This window comes from Carcharodon carcharias, chromosome 4 (assembly GCF_017639515.1).
Source record: "Carcharodon carcharias isolate sCarCar2 chromosome 4, sCarCar2.pri, whole genome shotgun sequence".
Classification (NCBI taxonomy): domain Eukaryota; kingdom Metazoa; phylum Chordata; class Chondrichthyes; order Lamniformes; family Lamnidae; genus Carcharodon; species Carcharodon carcharias.
In genome coordinates, this window is record NC_054470.1 from 163,418,626 (window position 1) to 163,441,593 (window position 22,968).

At 43.6% G+C, this 22,968-nt stretch overlaps 1 protein-coding gene across 2 annotated transcripts in view; it reads left to right on the forward strand.

Annotated features, from left to right (window-relative positions):
* The first annotated feature begins 763 nt into the window (after positions 1-763).
* Positions 764-22,968, forward strand: part of tent2 (terminal nucleotidyltransferase 2) — a 105,670-nt gene continuing 83,465 nt past the window's right edge. For both annotated transcript variants that reach the window (XR_005942857.1, XM_041186638.1), the window contains exons 1-5: positions 764-860; positions 10,276-10,410; positions 13,078-13,191; positions 16,800-16,992; positions 20,937-21,051. Coding sequence is in view for 1 of the 2 variants with exons in the window: in XM_041186638.1 (XP_041042572.1) it covers positions 10,313-10,410; positions 13,078-13,191; positions 16,800-16,992; positions 20,937-21,051 (520 nt within the window). In the remaining variant the exon portion in view is untranslated. The remainder of the gene's footprint in view (positions 861-10,275; positions 10,411-13,077; positions 13,192-16,799; positions 16,993-20,936; positions 21,052-22,968) is intronic.

Consider the following 22,968-nt stretch of genomic DNA (forward strand, 5'->3'; position numbering starts at 1 on the left):
GAGGACAACAGAAATGCTTTCGGCCCCAAAACACCTCTGAGGAGGTCAAACATCACTGTCGACTAATACAAGTCCCTTGCTTGTGACTGACCAAAATGGGGGTTTATTTGGGAAGGCACCAAGCATATTGAGACACTTTGGGAACAAGCAGAGGTGAAGTTTAAGTGTCGGAGGGACTGCACAAACCCCCAAACAAGTTCTCTAGCCAGCCCTTCAAGCACCATCTGCCTTGCATGTGGCAGAGGTTGCAGGTGGAGCATTGGATTTATCAGTCAACTCAGAATCCATGGAACCAGGGTTAGCTCTCACCTCCCCCCCCCCCCCCCCCCCCACACACACACACACACACACACACACACACCTTAAACCAGCTTATATTTCACCCCTTCCCTGGATTCACTCAGTTCTGTTGAAGGGTCATGAGGACTCGAAACGTCAACTCTTTTCTTCTCCGCCGATGCTGCCAGACCTGCTGAGTTTTTCCAGGTAATTCTGATTTTGTTTTGGAAATCAGTCGTCCTTGATCTGAGAAGACAACCTGGTTATCACCAGAAAAACGTATGAAATAGAAGTGCTTTAGAAAATATTTTACTCCAAGCATTTAATCGGGAAATTGTCAAGAAATATATACCAGGTAGTTATCAAGATGCAACACAACCCTTAACAATGGGACTGATGAGGTAACATGAAAAACATAAAAGTTATTTGAAGTCCTCGCAAAGTTCACGTCCCCGCCCCTTCCAGGCTGACCCGGAAACGGCAGTTTAACCTGTGACTCGGAAGTTGTAGGTGATAGACTTGAGACGGATCTTCCGTAAAAAAATGAAAACGTTGGGAGTAACGAGGAGGATAGAAACTCGGTGAGTGCTTCATAAAAACTAGGGAAGAAGAAGAAGAAGAAGGAGGAAGGCCGGTCAGAGGAGAGAGGGTCGGAAGGTGGAGAGTGCGCGGGCCCTGGTCTGACCCACTGGTCGCACTACCGGTCTCCCCGCGCGCGCAGACAACCTGCTTTTTTATTATGCAATGCGAAGCTAATTTAAGATGTTTTAATCACCATAAGAAGGCGAAGTGTGAGTCAAACAGTCTTATACAACCAGTGTCGTTCTGTGTGGTACTTTAAACTCGCCGGAGGTAGAGACAGAGAGGTTCCGATTCCCGGCCCCCCATTCAACTATTAACGGCTGTTCGAGTTCCACTGCGCGCGGCCGAAACCACCCCCCCGGCCAGCCTCGCCCACCAACCCCCACCCCCACGGCCAGCCTCGCCCCCCCCCCCCCCTCGCCCCCGGCCAGCCTCGCGCACCGCCCCCCGCCAGCCTCGCGCACCGCCCCCCTGCCAGCCTCGCTCGCCCCCCTGCCAGCCTCGCCCGCCCCCTGCCAGCCTCGCCCGCCCCCTGCCAGCCTCGCCCGCCCCCTGCCAGCCTCGCCCGCCCCCTGCCAGCCTCGCCCGCCCCCTGCCAGCCTCGCCCGCCCCCTGCCAGCCTCGCCCGCCCCCTGCCAGCCTCGCCCGCCCCCTGCCAGCCTCGCCCGCCCCCTGCCAGCCTCGCCCGCCCCCTGCCAGCCTCGCCCGCCCCCTGCCAGCCTCGCCCGCCCCCTGCCAGCCTCGCCCGCCCCCTGCCAGCCTCGCCCGCCCCCTGCCAGCCTCGCCCGCCCCCTGCCAGCCTCGCCCGCCCCCTGCCAGCCTCGCCCGCCCCCTGCCAGCCTCGCCCGCCCCCTGCCAGCCTCGCCCGCCCCCTGCCAGCCTCGCCCGCCCCCTGCCAGCCTCGCCCGCCCCCTGCCAGCCTCGCCCGCCCCCTGCCAGCCTCGCCCGCCCCCTGCCAGCCTCGCCCGCCCCCTGCCAGCCTCGCCCGCCCCCTGCCAGCCTCGCCCGCCCCCTGCCAGCCTCGCCCGCCCCCTGCCAGCCTCGCCCGCCCCCTGCCAGCCTCGCCCGCCCCCTGCCAGCCTCGCCCGCCCCCTGCCAGCCTCGCCCGCCCCCTGCCAGCCTCGCCCGCCCCCTGCCAGCCTCGCCCGCCCCCTGCCAGCCTCGCCCGCCCCCTGCCAGCCTCGCCCGCCCCCTGCCAGCCTCGCCCGCCCCCTGCCAGCCTCGCCCGCCCCCTGCCAGCCTCGCCCGCCCCCTGCCAGCCTCGCCCGCCCCCTGCCAGCCTCGCCCGCCCCCTGCCAGCCTCGCCCGCCCCCTGCCAGCCTCGCCCGCCCCCTGCCAGCCTCGCCCGCCCCCTGCCAGCCTCGCCCGCCCCCTGCCAGCCTCGCCCGCCCCCTGCCAGCCTCGCCCGCCCCCTGCCAGCCTCGCCCGCCCCCTGCCAGCCTCGCCCGCCCCCTGCCAGCCTCGCCCGCCCCCCTGCCAGCCTCGCCCCTCCCCCTGCCAGCCTCGCCCCTCCCCCCTGCCAGCCTCGCCCCTCCCCCCTGCCAGCCTCGCCCCTCCCCCCTGCCAGCCTCGCCCCTCCCCCCCTGCCAGCCTCGCCCCTCCCCCCCTGCCAGCCTCGCCCCTCCCCCCCTGCCAGCCTCGCCCCTCCCCCCCTGCCAGCCTCGCCCCTCCCCCCCTGCCAGCCTCGCCCCTCCCCCCCTGCCAGCCTCGCCCCTCCCCCCCTGCCAGCCTCGCCCCTCCCCCCCCGCCAGCCTCGCTTCTCTCCCCCCCCGCCAGCCTCTTCTCTCCCCCCCCGCCAGCCTCTTCTCTCCCCCCCCCGCCAGCCTCTTCTCTCTCCCCCCGCCAGCCTCAATCTCCCGCCACATCAGCTCAGCCCCAACCCCTCCCCAGCTCCCCGCCCATCACAGGGGACAGGTCGCCTGCCAGAGTGACCACAGCGCAGGATGCATTATAAATCCTCTTGCAGTTTTAGGTTTGATGGGGCCTGTAATTCCTGCGACAGAATGAGTTATGTCCTCAGACATAAGTGCAGCAGAGAGATCAGAAAGGGTAACATTTTCATTGTCTAAATGTTATGAATCCTGATTTTTATCTTCAGGATGGTCACAGCCTGGTTATAAAATAATTTTTGAGAATACTTTTCGATTATTGCATTGTAAATTGCTAGGCAAAGTGAGGATGTAGTTTCTGAAATAATTTTTAATTTTATCTCATTACATATATGAATTCTTTACTTTGGATCATTAAATATAACTATAACCTAATGCCACTTAAAAGGGGGCTATTGGCCTACCGGTATCCTGTCCATGAGTAGCTTCCAAAATGAAATGCAACTTGAGTCATAAATCTGAAATTAAGGACTTTTTTAAGTAGAATTGATTTGATGTGTTTTTGAGCGTGCATGGTAATATGAAACTTTTTTTAAATGTCTGTTTTTCTTCTGGGAGTCTGGATAAAAGATGAATTTGTTGTTTACAGCTGTCATTATTATTGAGGATTTGGTAACAATTAGCATTTCTCTGTTGTCCCCTGGTACAGGCCAGGTGCAATGTTTCAAAAACATTTGCTGTTGCTCTCAAGTGAAGCACCTATCCATTTACTATGCCACAATACAGTTGATAGAAGCTTTTCGCATATGAACCCTGGCTTTCAGATGCAGCACAGATTTATTTTTAATGAACTATGTTCTAATAGCATTTTTTGTTTCACTTCTGTTGGCACTACATATTGTATCATGTCAAGAAAGTGGATCAGTGGTTTCTGGGTTTGATCCTAGAACATGGCCATGTAATCTAGAGTTGCTTCTGGGAAATCAGCACCTCTGAGCACTGTTACATCTGCCTCCTGTTTCTAAGTGCTAAATTTGTGGAGCTTTATTTATGATTTGCTGCCAGCTAACAGCTGGTTTTACTAGCCTAAAGATTGGGAACTAGTTCCCATGTTGATCTCTGGAATCTGAATGAAAAGAAAGGCAATATAGAAGATGATAAAGTAATTTCCCAAGGGACTGTTAGATGTGCATCCTTTCTATGAGATCCTAAACTGAAGGTGTCTCTGTCTGTTCAGGTGCTGGTAAAGATCCTCCTGTAGTAATCAAAGAGGAGTAGGGAGCTCCTTTGGGGGGTGGTGGTGTGGGGTAATGCTCTGGGGACTGGGTTCAAAACCCACCATGGCAGTGGTGAAATTTGAATTTAATAAATGGAACAATTGTAAACACCCAATGGTTCACTTATGTCCTTTAGGGAAAGAAATCTGCCGCCCTTAATTGATCTGACCTTCCCAGGCCCACAGCAATGTGGTTGACTCTTAATTGCCCTTGGCCATGGGCAATAAATGCTGGTCTGGCCAGCGACACCCACATCCCAACGAATGAAAAAAAAGTGCCTGGCCAACTTTAAGCAGTACCAGAATGAGTACAAGCAGCCATTTGGCACTGTGTGCCGTTCCCTCACCTCTAAGCTGGAAGAGCATGGGTTCAAGCCCAGAAATAAAAAACAAATTCCACGGAGAGAAAAGAGAAGTTAATATTTTCTAAAGAGAAGTCTCATCTGAAATTTAGCTTGTTTGTTCCCTGCAGACACTACCTGAATTGCTAAATGTTTCCAGCATTTTACAATTTTTGATTCAGGTTTGATTCAGGCTCATTGCTGATTGTCAAATGTTGCTGGTACTCTGTGGCTACCAGCTCTTCAAGAGCTTTTTTAATGTGTATGGGAATGTGATGGTTGTGTACTGAGACCCTCTATCAGTTCTCTACCCAGTCTGATCTATGCATGAGTCTGGTCCCACTCCAACATGATTCACTCAGAACCGCCCTTTGAAGTGGCACAGCAAGCCACTGAGTTGTATCAAAGTGCTACCAATGGATCAAGAAGGCCCCATCACTGTTGCCGCCACCTCAGTGCCAGTTGTTGAGCATTAAGTGCCATTTATGCACACTGCCATTAAGTCATTGCTGCAGCCTGCATCTGCTAGACATCTGTAATGATAACATCTATTGGTTTTCAATGATCAGGATCCGTGCTGGGAATAATGTCAAATTATAAATTTAGCGCTGAGTGAGTTAATTGAGCAGTTGGGGAATATTTATTCTGTATTAGTCCCCAAATTATGACATGTTTGTGATTGGTGCTATTTTTAGGATCAGCAACTCACATGGGACATTGTCACTTCGGAGAGAGCTATTTTTTAATAATGTTTCTTCTTATTCATTCACTGGATATGGGAACCACTAGCAAGGCCAGCATTTAGAGTCAAGGTCATTACAGCACAGAAAGGAAGCCATTTGACCCATCAAGCCACTTCTTTTCAGAGCAATCCTGTCAGTCCCATTCCCCTATTCTGTCTCCATAGCCCTGAAAGTCTATTTCCATCATGCCTATTCAATTTCTTTTTGAAATCTTTGTCTACACTTCCACCACTCTTGTTAGTGAGTTCCACTCGCTACATAAAAAAAAGGTTTTCCTCACGTTCATCCTATGTTTCTTGCCAGAATCTTAAACCTGTGTCCACTACTCCTAGTACCAATGGTTGATGGGAACAGCTTTTCTTTGTCTACTTTATCTAAATCTGTCATAATCTTGTACACCTTTATAAAATCTCCTCATAATTTCCTTTGTTCCAAAGTAAACAATCCCAGCTTCTCCAAACTAACCTTGTGGCTAAAATCTCTCATCCCAGGAACCATTTTGATAAATCTCCTCTAGAATCTTCACATCCTTCCTAAAGTGTGGTGATCAGAACTGTGGCCTACCCAGAGTTTTAAAAAAAATTGGCATAATTTTTGTTCTTGTATTCTACCTCTATTTATGAAGCCCAAGATCCCACAAGCTCTATCAATATGTCTTGCCATCTTGAAAGAGGGTGAAACCTGAGTTCCCTCTGTCCATGCACACTCATCAGGTTGAAAGTAGGCTGGCAAATGAAACACTGCTTTTCAAGAAAGGAGAGAGAGAAAACAAGGAGCTACAGACCAGTTAGCCTGACATCAATCATTGGGAAAATGCTGGAATCTATTATGAAGGAAGTCTTAACAATGCGCTTAAAAAAGCAAAGTGTGATTAGAACAAGATGACATGGCTTCACTAATGGGAAATCCTGTTTGACACATTTATTACTCTTTTGAGGATGTAACTAGTTGGGTAGATAAAGAAGAACCAGAAGATGTAGTATACCTGGATTTCCAAAAGGCATTTGATAAGGTGCTGCATGAAAGGTGTTAATAGGCAAGATAAGAGCTCATGGATTTGAGGGATGGAGGGTTGATTAACGGACAGGAAACAAAAGAGTGGGCATAAATGGGGCATATTCAAGTTGGTGGACTCTGACTAGTGGAGTGTCACAAGGATCAAGGCTGGGGCCTCAGCTATTTGCGATCTATATTAATGACATAGGTGAAGAGACAAAGAGTAATGTATCTAAGTTTGCTGATGATACAAAGCTAGATGGAAAGGTAAGCTGTGGGGAAGCACAGGCTGCAGAGATATAGACAGGTTAAGTGAGTAGGCAACAAGGTGGCAGATTGAGAATGATGTGGGGAAGAGTGAAATTAATCACTTTAGTTGTAAGAATGGAAAAGCAGAATATTTTTTGTTAAAGGTGTGAAACTTTTAAATGTTGATGTTCAGAGAGACTTGGATGTGCTCGTAGAAAAACGCAGAAAGTCAGCATGCAGATACACTCAGTCATTAAGGCAAATGGCACATTGGCCTTTACTATAAGCGGGAGATTGGAGTACAAGAATAAAGAAGTCTTGTTACAGTTGTACAGGGTTTTGGTGGGCCTGCATCTGGAGCACTGTGTACAGTTTTGGTCTCCACATTTAAGAAAGGATTTCCTGCATTGGAGGTAGCACAGTGAAGGTTCGCTAAATTGGTCCCTGGAATGAAGGGATTGTCTTATGATAGGCTGAGTAAATAGAGCTTATATTTTTGAGTTTAGAAGAATGAGAGGTGATTTCATTGAAATATACAAAATCCTGACGGGGCTTGATAGAGTGGATGCTGAGAGTTTGTTTCTGTTGTTTGGGGAATCTAAAACACGGGTATAGTCTCAGGATGAAGGGCCGATCATTTAGAAGTGAGTTGAGGAGAAATTACTTCACTTAAAGGGTTGTAAGTCTTTGGAATGCTCTATCCCAGAGGGTTGTGGATGCTCCATCATTGAATATATTTAAGGCTGGAATGGACGGGTTTTGGAGCCTCAGAATCAAGAGGTATGGGTTGTGGGTGGGAAAGTAGAGTTGTAGCTCAAGATCAGCCATAATCATGGTGAATGACAGAACAGGCTTCATGAACATTATGATGATCTTCTGCTCTTACTTCCTGTGTTCTTGTGTTCTATTCCCTTCTGACAAAATATATCATGTCACATTCCCCTGTATTAAATTCCATCTGCCATTTGCCCAATATGCTAGCTTTTATATGTCTTGTTGCAGTTGATTGGTATCATCCTCACTGTTTGCCACTGTCCAACCCTCTGGCACCTCCCCATTGTTAGGGGAAGACTAGAAGATTATTGCAAGCCTTCTATCTCCATCCCCACTTCCCATAGCAACTTGGCATGAAAGCCATCCTGACCAGATGATTTATCCACTCTAAACTTTCCAGTACATCCTGCCTATCAATTTTCACATCATCCATTACCTCTGCCATCACCACTTCTACCAATATTTTGTCAGCATCCTCTTCCTTAGTAAACACTCATACAAAATATTCTTTAAGTATTCTACCCTTGCCCTGCACCTCTAAGCATATGTCACCTCTGTTCCTAATAGGCCCACCCTGTCCCTTACTACCCACGTACTATTTACATGCTGATAGAATCTTTTTTTTGTTCCCTTTTATGTTAACCATCATTCTATCCTCGTATTCTCTCTTTGCCAGTCTTATTTTCGTCTTCACTTCCTCCTCTCAACTTGTTATATTTGGCTTGGTTCTCACTTAAACAATTGACCTAACGTGCATCATACACCTTCTGTTTCATCATATTTTCTATCTCCCTTGTCATCCAAGGAGCCCTGGTTTGATTCCCCTGTCTTTCCCTCTGTTGGAATGTATCTAGCCTGTACCTGAAACATTATTTCCTTAAAGATCGCCCATTGTTCTATTATAGTTTCTCATGTCAAACTTTGGTTCCGTTTTACCCTGGCTACATCCCCCATCATCCCATTGAAACTACTCCTCTTCCAATTTTGGCGTTCTACTTTAAATTGTTCTATGCTCTTCTCCATTGCCACTCTAACCTTAAGATACAATGATCACTCTTACCCAAGTGTTCCCCACTGACACTTGGTCCAGTTGTCCCATCTCTTGCCACAGCACCAGACCCAGGAATGACTCCTTCCTATATAGTTCTTGCACATCTGTGAGTTCCTGCAGATTTGCTCCTCCCAGTCACCCACTCACATTCACTATTTGGAGGCCTGTAGAAAACCCCCTGTAGCATGACCATACCCCTTTTGCTTCTCAACTCTAACCAAATGGATTCTGTCCTTGCCCCCTCAAGAGCAATCCTCTTACCGACATTACATTGCCTTCTTTAATAAAAACTGCCACCCCCCACACACCTTTTTCCTTCCCTATCTATCTGAACACTTGTAACCATGAATATTAAGCACCCATCCTTGCCATTTTAAGCATGTTTGCTTTATTGCCTCTACCTCATATTCCCACATTGCTATTTGTGCTTGTAGTTCGCCAGTCTTGTTCACCACACTGTGTTTATTTGCATGCATATATTTACCGCTCTTGAGACAGTGGTGGTGAGTCACCTTCATGAACACAGTTGTGTAACTTTTTGGGTGGCAATTAAGAGTTAACCATACTGCTGTGGGTCTGGAGTTAGATATAGGCCAGATGGAGTAAAGGCAGCAGATTTTCTTCCATGAAGGATAGTCGTGAACCAGTTAGGTCTTTAGAACAATCACTGATGTTAGGTTTTTATTCAGGTTTATTTAATTAAGTTCCCCACTGCCATGGTAGAAAGGAGCTCGTGTCTTTGATTTTTTAAAAAATTCTTTTTTGGGATGTGGGCATCGCTGGCAAGGTCAACATTTGTTGCCCATCCCTAATTGTTCTTGAACTGAGTAGCTAACTAGGCCTTGTCAGAGGGCAGTTAAGAATTAACCCCATTGTTGTGGGTCTGGAGTTACATGCAGGCCAGGCCAGGTAAAGATGGCAGTTTTCCTTCCCTAAAGGACTTCAGCGAACCAGATGGGTTTTTCATGACAATCAATTATAATTTCATGGCTCCAATACTGAGACTAGCTTTCAATTCTAGATTTATTAATTGAATTTAAATTCCACCAGCTGCCATGGTGGGGTTTAAACCAATGTCCCCAGAGCATTAGCCTGGGCTTCTGGGTTACTAGTACATTGGCATTATCACTACGCCATCATCTCCCACTAAATCATTAGTCTAGACCTCTGAATAACTATCCTAGTAGCATAATATAACTATGCTCCTGTACCTATTACTGTTTTTAACTGTTGCAATTTATTATTCTTCTTCAGCCTCTCTGCTTCCATTGATAATGTTGACTACTCCATTCTCCACAGCCTGTCCTCTATAATATTGCTTTTCCTTCTGTTTCTTGTCCTTGAGCCATTACTGACATCAAACTCTGGATGAGTCAAATTCCCATAGCAGCGTTGCAAACTGAAGCCACCTTGTTTGTCTTTTGTCAGCACTGATATGCTTTTGGCTGCAACTTCAAGCTCAGGCTGGAAATGGCGGTGTAACCATTATATTTGACTCCAAGTTAAGCTTTGTTACATACCTCGTCTGTCACTTAGATCATTGCTGCTTTGCACCTACAGAAAATCCCCCCACACTCCTATACCCTCTATCTTTCCTCACTGCTGAAGCCTTTTACCAGCTTGAGGATTCATTTCCCAAATGCCCTTGACCAACCCCCCTGCCACCTGCCACTGACGAGCCGCATCTCATCCATACTACTGAGGTCTAAATCTTCTCTCTGATTAAATTCCACCTATTACCAGCACCCTCACAAAACTCCAATCTCTCCGTGTCCCAACAAATCAATTTAAGTTTCAGAATTTGTCTCCAAGTTTTAGCCCCATTCCACTTTTTGGCTTGTATTTTAATTAATTGAGCTGTAGATTACTACTAGCTTCGTGCTTATTATGCTCGGCTTTTAGTGGTGAATCTTTTATACCTGCTCTGTATAATTTTATCTCAACGACTCTGTCTTGCAATCGCTCTCTCCTGTTTCAAAAACCTTTTAAAACCTCTCTCTTTTGTGGTGTTTTTGTTTTTCTGTCTTTCTCCCCTGCTCTCATAATCTCTCTTATTTGATTGGTATTTTAGTTGTTTCAACAAACTGTTCTGGGGCATAACATTTTAGTAAATGCAGCTTGTACAAATGATTTTCATTTTGTATATCCTTTTTAGGTGAAGGATTAAATGTTCACGTCAAGTGAAGGAGAGCATGTACCCTAACTCTCCTAATGTGGGTCGTCCACCCTTCTCTCCTGCTGTTCTTTCACAACAACAGCTCATCAATGCTCTCAACTTCAGGAATGCAACGTAAGTGCTGCAGGATTCCACTGATGGACCTTCTCATGTTTTAATACCCGATGCACACATTTTAATTCTTTTGTTGAATTTATATTTTGCAATTACAAAATATTTAGATAAACTTGAGAAATCTTTCAAATTATTTAGTACAGTGACAACTGATTATTTTGGATTTCAAAAATCTTGCTGGTAACCAACATAATCAAAAAATGGAACGATGCGTTACATTGTACAATTGTACAAATACTTTGATTGCTTCACTATATGTTCAGCCTCTTGAATAATAACTCATTTTCTGATAGAATTGTGACTCATTCAGGTTACATTTTTTGAGTGTACATCCCTCAGCTGTACAATTTAGAAACTAATCTTCATTTTGTTTGTTTATTGCAGGTACTGTGCAGAGTAGAATCTCACTAAATGTACAGTATTATCTAGTGGCACATAACTACTTGATTGAAATGATAACACATTAAATAGTCCTCTTTTACCCTGAACCACTGATCTCCCTGTCACGTGTACAAATTAGAAATATACTAATTTATGAGAGGATGAAGTTAATTTTGTGTGATGCACTAACAGAGTGAAAGTAATTCAGGTTAAAGCAGTTAGGTTTAGTGCTCCCATTGTACTTCATTTTAGTAAAAACTTCAGTTCATAGTTGAGTCTTTAAGAGGTTTCTATTTTCTAGTAATTTAAAAGATTACATTGTGAGTGCTCATGTTTCAATATGAAGGCCATTGTGGCATAAATGCTAGAACATATTAAGAAAATAACACCAGTTATAGTCATACATGTTAAGTTTAGAAACTATCAGTTGGAAACCGTTTGTACCAAATATATATATTTTAAAAAATAGGCATTTGGCACTAGATGTATGTATCAGTCTTATTTAAAATGTTGGAATTGTGTATTGTGTACATAATAACTATTAAGAATTTTATTCATATGGTCTGAAATCAATTTTATGCAAATATTTAAAAATAAAAATTGGGAAAGCATTAGTAAAAATTGGAGACTGTTAGAATCGGATGTTTTACTTAGAACTGCAACATCCTAATTTTATTTTCTGCGTCTATTTTTTAAAAAATTTGTTACAGAAGTATACTTTTCATACTTTTCTGGTTTATTGTGAAGTAGTTTTATGGGGGTAAGTATAGGTGGTTTTGTCTGTGTGATTTAATTACATTTGGAGTTAAGTAGACTCCAAATTTGGAATTGTCAAAAGAAGCTAGCTGTAGAAATGTGCTTGAAATGCTAATGAGTAAACATGGATGTTAGCTTAGCATGTGAGATGTGAAGGGAATTCACTTTTTTAGATAAATGAAAGGATTGTTTGGAGTTCAAATGGATATTAGTCTATTTACAACTAGCCAGATAAGCAAGGCTAAGGAGTGTATTTATTTTTCCCAAAGGTTACTGACAATATTGGCAACATGAAAGTTTTTATATTATGAGGGAAGATACAATTTCAAAGACATAAGGAACAATAGAATTTACATATTAAAGAGAGAGAAACATATATAAAGGAGAATGAAAGGCTATGTGGGAGAAGGCCATGTAAAATCTAACAAGAGTCTGAGAAATAGCTTTCAAGAAGCCTTCAGCCATTTGTACATAAGCCTGCAATGTAAAGTAACATTGTTGGGGAAGCCATTTTGGAATTCCACTGACATTGTGGGTATCGTGAACTTGCTGGTTTTGTTTTAAATCTAAAATCTATTTTGGACTGTTACCTTAAAGCTGGTGTGTAACTGGGAGCCAGGTTAATTAGGAATTTTAGGAGGAGTTACAGTAATAAGTAATTGTAGTCTTACTTATGCACTTGAAATCTTCTATTTTGTTAGTAAATATTTTAATTTAATTTTTAAAAAATCTCAAGGTCATGGTGGACTCATTAACTCTGAATTCAGTGCGCACATCTTCTGGTAATAACTACAAATTGCAAAACCATTGTGTGCGTGCGACCAAGTTTCCCTTGTGGATTTGGTCCATCTGGCTCACATCTTCTGTCACGTCATAACAAATTTAACTTCCCCTCCTCCAAGTCCCTTCCCTGACCAGGCGTGCAACCTTTCTGGTGTTCTTTTTGGCTTTAATTCAGCTGAAAGAAGATACACAGTAAAATATTCCCTCTAATTTTGTTCTATTTTGTGGCAGTATAGATCTCTTTACTTTCCAGTCAATTTGTTAATATCGGTAAATGGAGGATGGCTTGTTCCCCACCCTCCAGCATTGCTGCTGTAAGCTGGCATTTGAGAGGTGCACAACTGAGAAATGTGGAGAGTACTTTTCCTACAGAACAACTTGGTTAGCATGAGGAAATGGAGAGTTCAATCTTTGCTTTGTGATAGTCTTGCAATATTCTGTACCATACTCCCAGTTTATTACTTATCAAAAGTCAAATTCTGCAACCCCCCCCCCCCCCCCCGGCCCAACCCCTCCAAACATGAGGACGAATTTAGAATATTTTATTTGTTTTACTTCAAAGTATTGCTGATGTGATTAACATGTCTTCTGGCAAGGAATTTGGAATGTAGATGCCACATTTTATCACTGGTAGAGCACAGGTGATCAGTGTCCCTTTGCTATCTCTCGAATTTCAAGGAATTTTAGAATATGTAAATCATGTGAATAATTTTGATCTAATGAATTTTGTTTTATGCTTCTCAACAGCCTTTCTGGTACCATCTTGACAGGAGTAGTTACCCCGCGACCATCAACTGTGTGGCCCTTCGGTAGTGCCTGCCCTACATATTCACCGGGTCTGCTCAACAGCCTCGGAAGGAAGTAAGCCCTGCTTAACCTGTTTCTTTTGAATTTTAAAAGAAATGTAACGCTTAATGAGAAATACAACCCTTCAATGGCCTAAAGACCTGCATTTCAGTTTGTAAAATGAAAATTACAAGTTATATTTTCTATGCCAAATATTAGTTGTTGACTGAGTGTGGATAGATAAAGAAAAGAAGAAAAACTTTAGTTTATATCGCGCTTTTCACAACCGCTGCATGGATCATAGCACTTTACAGCTAATTAAGTTGTTTTGTAATGTAGGAAATGCAGCAACCAATTTGTGCACAGCAAGCTCCCCTAACAGCCATACAAACAAAAAAACTGCGGATGCTGGAAATCCAAAACAAAAACAGAATTACCTGGAAAAACTCAGCAGGTCTGGCAGCATCGGCGGAGAAGAAAAGAGTTGATGTTTCGAGTCCTCATGACCCTTCGACAGAATTTGAGTGCATCCAAGAAAGGGGTGAAATATAAGCTAGTTTAAGGTGTGTGGGGGGGGTGGTTTGGGTGGGGGGAGAGAAGTGGAGGGGGTTGGTGTGGTTGTAGGGACAAACAAGCAGTGATAGAAGCAGATCATCAAAAGATGTCACAGACAACAGAACAAAAGAACACATAGGTGTTAAAGTTGGTGATATTATCTAAACGAATGTGCTAATTAAGAATGGATGGTAGGGCACTGAAGGTATAGCTCTAGTGGGGGTGGGGGGAGCATAAAAGATTTAAAAATATTTAAAAATAATGGAAATAGGTGGGAAAAGAAAAATCGATATAATTTATTGGAAAAAACAAAAGGAAGGGGGAAGAAACAGAAAGGGGGTGGGGATGGAGGAGGGAGCTCAAGACCTAAAGTTGTTGAATTCAATATTCAGTCCAGAAGGCTGTAAAGTGCCTAGTCGGAAGATGAGGTGTTGTTCCTCCAGTTTGTGTTGGGCTTCACTGGAACAATGCAGCAAGCCAAGGACAGACATGTGGGCAAGAGAGCAGGGTGGAGTGTTAAAATGGCAAGCGACAGGGAGGTTTGGGTAATTCTTGCGGACAGACCGCAGGTGTTCTGCAAAGCGGTCGCCCAGTTTACGTTTGGTCTCTCCAATGTAGAGGAGACTACATTGGGGGCAACGAATGCAGTAGACTAAGTTGGGGGAAATGCAAGTGAAATGCTGCTTCACTTGAAAGGAGTGTTTGGGCCCTTGGACAGTGAGGAGAGAGGAAGTGAAGGGGCAGGTGTTGCATCTTTTGCGTGGGCATGGGTGGTGCCGTAGGAGGGGGTTGAGGAGTAGGGGGTCCATCACCCCTTACTCCTCAACCCCCTCCTACGGCACCACCCCATGCCCACGCAAAAGATGCAACACCTGCCCCTTCACTTCCTCTCTCCTCACCGTCCAAGGGCCCAAACACTTCTTTCAAGTGAAGCAGCATTTCACTTGCATTTCCCCCAACTTAGTCTACTGCATTCGTTGCCCCCAATGTAGTCTCCTCTACATTGGAGAGACCAAACGTAAACTGGGCGACCGCTTTGCAGAACACCTGCGGTCTGTCCGCAAGAATGACCCAAACCTCCCTGTCGCTTACCATTTTAACACTCCACCCTGCTCTCTTGCCCACATGTCTGTCCTTGGCTTGCTGCATTGTTCCAGTGAAGCCCAACACAAACTGGAGGAACAACACCTCATCTTCCGACTAGGCACTTTACAGCCTTCTGGACTGAATATTGAATTCAACAACTTTAGGTCTTGAGCTCCCTCCTCCATCCCCACCCTCTTTCTGTTTCTTCCCCCTTCCTTTTGTGTTTTCCAATAAATTATATCGATTTTTCTTTTCCCACCTATTTCCATTATTTTTAAATATTTTTAAATCTTTTATGCTCCCCCTACCCCCACTAGAGCTATACCTTCAGTGCCCTACCATCCATTCTTAATTAGCACATTTGTTTAGATAATATCACCAACTTTAACACCTATGTGTTCTTTTGTTCTGTTGTCTGTGACATCTTTTGATGATCTGCTTCTATCACTGCTTGTTTGTCCCTACAACCACACCAACCCCCTCCACTTCTCCCCCCGCCAAACCCACCCCCCCCTCCCCCACACACACACCTTAAACCAGCTTATATTTCACCCCTTTCTTGGACTCACTCAAGTTCTGTCGAAGGGTCATGAGGACTTGAAACGTCAACTCTTTTCTTCTCTGCCGATACTGCCAGACCTGCTGAGTTTTTCCAGGTAATTCTGTTTTGTTTCCCCTAACAGCCAAGTGCTATTGACGAGATGATCTATTTTTTTGATGTTAATTGAGAGATAAACATTGGCCAAGACATGAGGGATAATGCCCCTGCTGTACTTCAAAATACAGGTACAATGTCTCAAATATGGCTGTCCAAAAGCCGGGTATTAGAGTGTGCCAATTTTAATTGAGTAAAATTTTAAAAAAGCTTACTTGAACAATTTGGTAGATGCAGCAATAGAGCAGTGTAGCGCCAGACTAGTTATCTGCTTTGCCACTTGCACGCAGTTCTATTCCTGTATTCCAAGCCACCTTTGACCCAACCCAGCTTTGCCAGAACCACGCAACCCAAAATCTGGCAAGATCCGAAATTCGACAAGGCCTCGGTTCCAAGGTTGCCGGTCTTGAGACACTGCACCTGTAAGTGCCTTGGAATCTTTTATGCCCATCTGAAAGGGCAGACGGAACCTCAATTTAATATCCTATCGGAAAGATGGCACCTTCAGCATTGCACCACTTCCTCAATATTGCACTAGAGTGTCAGCCATGATTTTTGCGCTCAAGTCCTGGCATGAAGCTTGAATCCACAATCTTCTGACTAAAACGAGAGAGTGACCAACTGAGCTGTGTTGGCATAAAATGGTTGGATGAAGAGCAAGTTTAGTTGATCAATTTTTTCCATGGACGAAGAGCAAGTTGTTTCTCAATATTTTGTCCTAACTTGGTCCTCAGATGACATGTTAGCACCTTGAAAATTAATACTTATTGAAAAAAGGTGTTCTACCCCAAGAAGTCAGGTGGTGAAGGATAGGATAAGAGCCAATCTTTACATGCTTTTGAGCATTTATTTACAGAGGTGCAAATTAAAAACATGTACTTCCACATTCAATAGCCACAGTTTGCCTTTTTGTACTAAAGCCCCAGCAAACCCCCAGTTGATGCCCACCACCTTCCTACAATTGATGTGCAATTAACAAAAGGGAGTGATTGAGAGATTTTGGGCTGTCTTCTAATGATTATTCTGAGCACAGTAACTTGTATGATGTGGATTTAATGATGGTAACCATTGAGAGTGCACACTATGTAATGTTAACTCCATTTTCAGTGGGAGAAGAGGAAAATGATCTGGGAAAGTCTTCTATACATTTTTGAAATGATTTTTAAAATTTGAATGTTCAAATTGAATTATCCTATTAGTACTAGCTAATGTGGTGGAACATCAACATTAAACATTGGTTTCAAATTTAATTTTATTACATCTAAATATTTATACTTTCTGGCATTTATTTCAATGCAAGTTGAGTTTTGGATTTAGTGATACCTGGGTTTAATTCTAAATGTCAGTTTTAACAATCTGATGCACAGAAATTTTATCTATTTTACAGACGAAGGAGTGATGAGCGAAGTAGTCCTTACGAAGTCAAGCGCCAGCGGTTTCAGTCACCACCACCTCAACCATCTGGCAGTTCAGTGCCTTTTGTAGTTGATCGCAGGTATTCAGTCCCTTCACCTGGAATTTCATCTCTGCTTCCACTCACCGATAACCCACAAAACACACTCCAAGTGGCCAGGGATAAGGTATTGATTCACTATTAAATATTTTAGTATTGTGTTACTGAATACGGAGCAACAGCTTTTAAAAAACCTGACCAGAAAATAAAGAAGCGTTTTGGGTAATTGGGAGGCTGAATAGAGGAGAGTGCATTCTGTAGTTTAATGTATGTGAAATATTTGCACAGGAAATTAACTTTGTTTTGCAGGTTAAAGGAAGCTGCACTCTGTTAAATGAGTAGAGGATTATGTTTAGAATTAGATTTATGCATTGATAGGTTCAGCTTACTCAATTCAAAGCTACAATTTCTATTCAATTAAAAGTTAGCTCTTTATTATTGGACTGAACATTTGGAACAAATTAGTTATATTTCTGCAGTCGTTGTTATAGACAAGATCAGCAAGGTCTCACAGACAGCAAGTGAATGAATGCAAATGGCACTATATGTAAGTGTAAGGTCTCCTTTTCTTTGGTCTTTGTTTACTTGCACACAGGTTGATTTTGCTTATGGTGTGGAATAAGGTTGCATCAGGCTATGGACTCGCCACGACCAGTTTGCTTTCCCTAAACACAGCAGATTTCTGCCATCGTATCATCGTCCATAGGGTATGTCCTGTCCCAATGGCACAGTGGTAAAAGTCAGGAGACAGTGGCTCTGGGGTCCTCAGCATTGACCCTCAACACCATGAAGTCTCATGGCATTGGGTCAAACATGGCAAATAAACCTGCTCATTACCTATCATCCTTCCTCAGCTGATGAAGGATCAGTGCTTCACCATGTTGAACACCATTTGGAAGAAGCAATGAGGGTAGCATAAGCACAGAATGTACTCCTGGGTGGGGGGGTCTTCAATGTCCACCACCGTGAATGGCTGGGTAGCATCATTCCTGATTGAGCTAGCTGAGTCCTGAAGGACATAGCTGATAGACTGGGTCTGCAGCAGGTGATGAAACAATCAACAAGAGGAAAAAACCAACTTGCAGTAGCCCTCAGCAATCTACCTGTCATAGATGCATCTGTCCATGACAGTGTAGGTAGGAGTGATCACCACACAATTGTAGTGGAGGCGAAGTCCTAGTAGCTTCATACTGAGGACACCATCGGTCATGTTGTGTGACATTATCACAGTGAGAAATGGGAGAGATTCGGAACAGAACTAGCAACTCAAAATTGGGCAGCGTGAGGTGCTGGGCAGCAAAGTTGTATTCAACCACAATCTGTGACCTCAGCCCAATAAATCCCTCACTCAACAAAGTCAGAGCACCAATCCTTAAATGAGTTCAAGAGAGTATGCCAGGAGCAACACCAAGTATACCTAAAAATGAGCTACCAACCTGATTGAGCTATAACACAGGATGACAAACATGCAAAATAGTGGAAACAGCATGTGATAGAGAGCAAAATGATCCCACAACCAACTGATCAGATCAATGCTTTGCTGCCCTGCCTCATCCAGGGACCAAAACAGGGATTTATACATGGAGGCAGGGGGCGTGGCTGAGGTGTTAAATGAATACTTTGCATCTCTCTTTACCAAGGAAGCAGATGCTACCAAGGTCATGGTGACAGAGGAGGAAACTCTGTCACTAGAAGGGTTCAAAATTGACAAGGAAGTAGTGTTGAATAAACTGTTGGTACTTAAAGTTGACAAGGCACCCAGGCCGATGAGATGCACCCAAGGATTTTGAAGGAAGAAAGAGTGGAAATTGCAGGGGCACTGGCCATAATCTTTCAGTCTTCCCTAGACTCAGGGGTGGTGCCAGAGGAGTGGAGAATTGCAAACATTACGTCTTTGTTCAAAAAAGGTTGCAAGGATAAGCCAAGCAATTACAGACAAGCCAGTTTAACTTCACTGGTGAGGAAGCTTCGAGAGACAATTATTCAGGATAGAATCAGTCACATGGAAAAATGTGGGTTGATTAGAAAGAGCCAGCATGGATTTCTAAAGGGTAAATCATGTCTAACTAACTTGCTGGAGTTTTTTGAAGAGTTAACAGAGGGTAAATGAGGGTAATGCTGTTGATGTGATGTACATGGACTTTCAAAAAGGCATTCGATATAGTGCCACACAACAGACGTGTGAGTAAAGGTAATGAAGTAAAAGGGACAGTAGACACATGGATACAAAATTGGCTGAGTAATAGGAAACCAAAGGTAATGGTCAGTGGATATTTTTCGGACTGGAGGAAGGTTTGTAGTGGAGTTCCCCAATGGCTGGTATTGTGACCCTTGCTTTTCCTGATATATCTTAATGATCTAGATCTTGGTGTGTAGGGGACAATTCTGAAGTTTGCGGATCATATGAAACTTGGAAGCATTGTAATCTGTGAGGAGGACAGTATAGGACTTCAAAAGGACATAGACAAGTTGGTGGAGTGGGCAGATAGGTGGCAGATGGAGTTCAATGCAGAGAAGTATGAAGTGATGCATTTTGGAGCATGAGAACATGGAGAGACAATATAAAATAAGGGATACAATTCTTAAGGGCATGCAGGAGCAGAAAGACTTGGATGTATATGTGCCTAAATTGTTGAAGGTGGTAGGACAGGTGGAGAGAGCAGTTAATAAAGCATACAGTATCCTGGGCTTTAGTAGGGGCATAGAGTACAGGAACAGGGAGGTTATGATGAGCTTATGTAAGATGCTAGTTGGACTTCAGCTGGAGTATTGTGTACAGTTTTGGGTGCCACATTATGGAAAGGAAATGAACGCATTGGAGAGAGTGCAGAAGAGGTTTACAAGAATGGTTCCAAGGTTGAGAAACTTCAGTCACGAAGATGGATTGAAAAGGTTGGCTCTGTTCTCCTTTGAGAGGAGAAGGCTAAGAGGAAATTTAATAGAGGTGTTCAAAATCATGAGGGGTCTAGTTAGAGTAAGTAGGGAGAAAATGTTCCCACTTGAAAAAGATCGAGAACATGAAGGCACAGATTTAAAGTGATTTGCAAAAGAAGCAAATGTGCTCTGAGAAAAAGCTTTATCATACACCGAGTGGTTTGGGTCTGGATTGCACCTCCTGACGAGTGGAGGAGGCGGGTTCAATCGAGCCATTCAAGAGGGCATTAGATGATTATTTCAATAGACATAATGTGCATGGTTATGGGAAAAAGGAAGGAAAATGGCACTAAGTCATCATTGATCACAGAATTGTTATGGTGTAGAAGGAGGTCATTCGGCCCATTGTGTGTGCACTGGCTGTCTGACCATTTTAACTTAGGAATGGGCAACAAAAGCTGGCCTTGCCAGCAGCATTCACAACACATGAACCAAAAAAAAGTCAAGGGAGCCACTCTCCCACAAGTCAGGTTGAGCAATTGACCAGCTGCTGTTGACCTTAAATGCAGGTACCTATTTGTCCTGATCACAATGGGACGGTCTTGTACTGTTAGTGAACATTAAATCCAAGTTACCACTTTTAAATGCAACTTCCATGGCCTGCTTATTGATAGTGGTGGTCTTTTGAGAGCTGTGGAAATCTGCTTGGAGAAATTCAAACAGGAGGTTGTCAGAGACAAAGGCACGGACTTTGGAAGCATCATTATTTACATGGATTTTGGATCAGTTTCTGTAAAGAGATAAGAATCAATGGATAGTGTTAATACCCTTTTTATGTACAGATTGAATTAAGTTCAAAGAATAAATCATGACTGTACTTTACCCTTATCCTAGCTGCTCACAAAAATCATAATTTTAAAATGAAAATAAAATCTAAAATTTCTCCCTTTATTCTGCACTACTTAATTGGTTTTAAAAGTTACTATTTGACAGTAAAGCTGTGTATTTGAAAGACTCCAGGTATTGTTCTTAAGGCAGACAATGTTAGAAAGTTATTCCTGCTCTCCTCCAATTGTTGTAATTTGCCTAAATATACAAGAACATGGACAGTTTAAACATATGTTCTAAATTTTTCGCTTACATTATATGTCCTTAAAAGTGAAATTACTGAATGGTATATGACTCTCTCATTTCCAGTTGAGTCAACAAATTTTGGACCTCTTCTGTAACTGCCAACAACAGTCGATTGATCTAGAAAAAAAGGATCTATGCCGCACACAGATTCAGAGAGAAATTCAGCGAATATTCCCACGTAAGTTACGTTGTTGGTTCCCAGTTCATTGACCTGCATTTCAACTCAGAGTTGGGGATGGAGTGGTCGTGGGGAGGAGAGAAGTAGACGGCTGAAAATAAGTGTTTCAAACACTGCAGAATGTCCTCTTTTTGTTTTTCTCTGGAGGTTTCCTGCCCATAACCATCTTTAATAGTCGAGAGGCCTGATGGACAGGAAATCCTGCAGCACAAGGCTGTAGCTGAACTGGCCTGAGAGCGGATGGGACTAGTAGGTGGGAAAAGATTGTAATGGGGGTTGTTGGGTTCTGATGGTAATTGGGGTGGAGGTTGGTGGGGCGTGAGCTGCTAGTTTGGTGGTTTACTGGTGAACTTATTGGGCCAGGAGGAAACTGTTACTGTTGGTTCGCAAACAGTGCTATAAAGGCATTTGCCTTGTGGATTTAGCCCTTCTTGCTCCCTTACAGCTGCTGCGTTTCCAGAAGCCTGGAAAATAGTCGATGGGAGTTTAACGATAAAATGACTGTTAAGAAAACAGGTATATGTGAATTGGCCAGTGGCTTCTTACAAGCAGGTTGGCTCCCTTTCATTTGTCCTGCTTCCTCTAAAATCAGAACTGGGTGGTTTTCTGACAGGTTGAATTCCTATCTTTTTTTAAAATTTTAATCTCTGACCCAACTTTGTATATGGCAGTTAATATTCAGCCCATTGACTGTTAAGTGTCACGGCAGACAGCGCAATATTAACAAAATTTCTACTCGTAGTTTCTCTTAAACCTCTCACTATGGTGATTTTTTTTTCTGTTATTTTAAAAAGGAGGAAATCTGAAGATCAAATTACCCCAATAAATTTGAAGACAAGTATTTAATTATGTGGCTATCATTATTCCCTGAACAATGTCTCTTAACATTAAACCATAACCAGTTAATTTCTGTTTTCTTTTGCGAAATTTACTTGGAGCCTGACACTGAAGAAGCTACATTATGTTGGTTGAGATATAACTGGCAATCCAGATAACTTTAGTAGTTTTGTTACTTTGTTATAATTCTGCTTCCTTACTCATTGCAGTTTTGATATGGAGTCCAGTTATTCTTAGAATTTGCTAGGTAAAGAGTTGTTTTATTGTTTAAAAATACAATGCAACTCCTTTCCCAAAATAAAGCTAATTTAAAATACTATTGATTCTAGATTTAGCTTGAGGAAATGAAGCTGGGCAATTGGATGAATTAGCATTGGGGGACCATTTTGGAGATAGTGACACCATACTGCAGATAGCTTTAGCATCATTTTGGAAAAGGACAAAGATAGAACAGGAGTAAAAACTTTAAATTTGGGGAAGACAAATTTTACAAAGCTGAGAAGTGAACTGGCAAAAATGGATACAGCTACTAGAAGGTAACATAACATAAGGAATAGGAGCAGGAGCAGACCATTCGGCCCCTTGAACCTGCTTCGCCATTCAATAAGATCATGGCTGATCATCTTGTGTTTCGATTTCCACATTCCCATCTAACCCCGATAACCTTTGGTTCCCTTGCCTAACAAGAATCTATCTACCTGTGCCTTAAAAATAATCAATGACCCCCCCCACCACCTTCTGAGGTAGAGAATTCCCAAAGTTGCACAACCATCTAAGAAAAATTTCTCCTCATCTCTGTCCTAAAAGGGTGACCCCTAATTTTAAAACAATGCCCTCTAGTTCTGGACCCACCCAGAAGAGGAAACATCCTTTCGACATCCACCTTGTTAAGGCCATTCAGGATCTTGTATACTTCAATCAAATCACCTCTCATTCTTCTAAACTCCAGTGGAAACCAACCCAGTCTGTCCACCCTTTCCTCATAAGGCAGCCCACTCATTCCAGTTATCAATCTAGTAAACCTCCTATGAACCGCTTCCAATGCATTTACATCCTTCCTTAAATAAGGAGACCAAAACT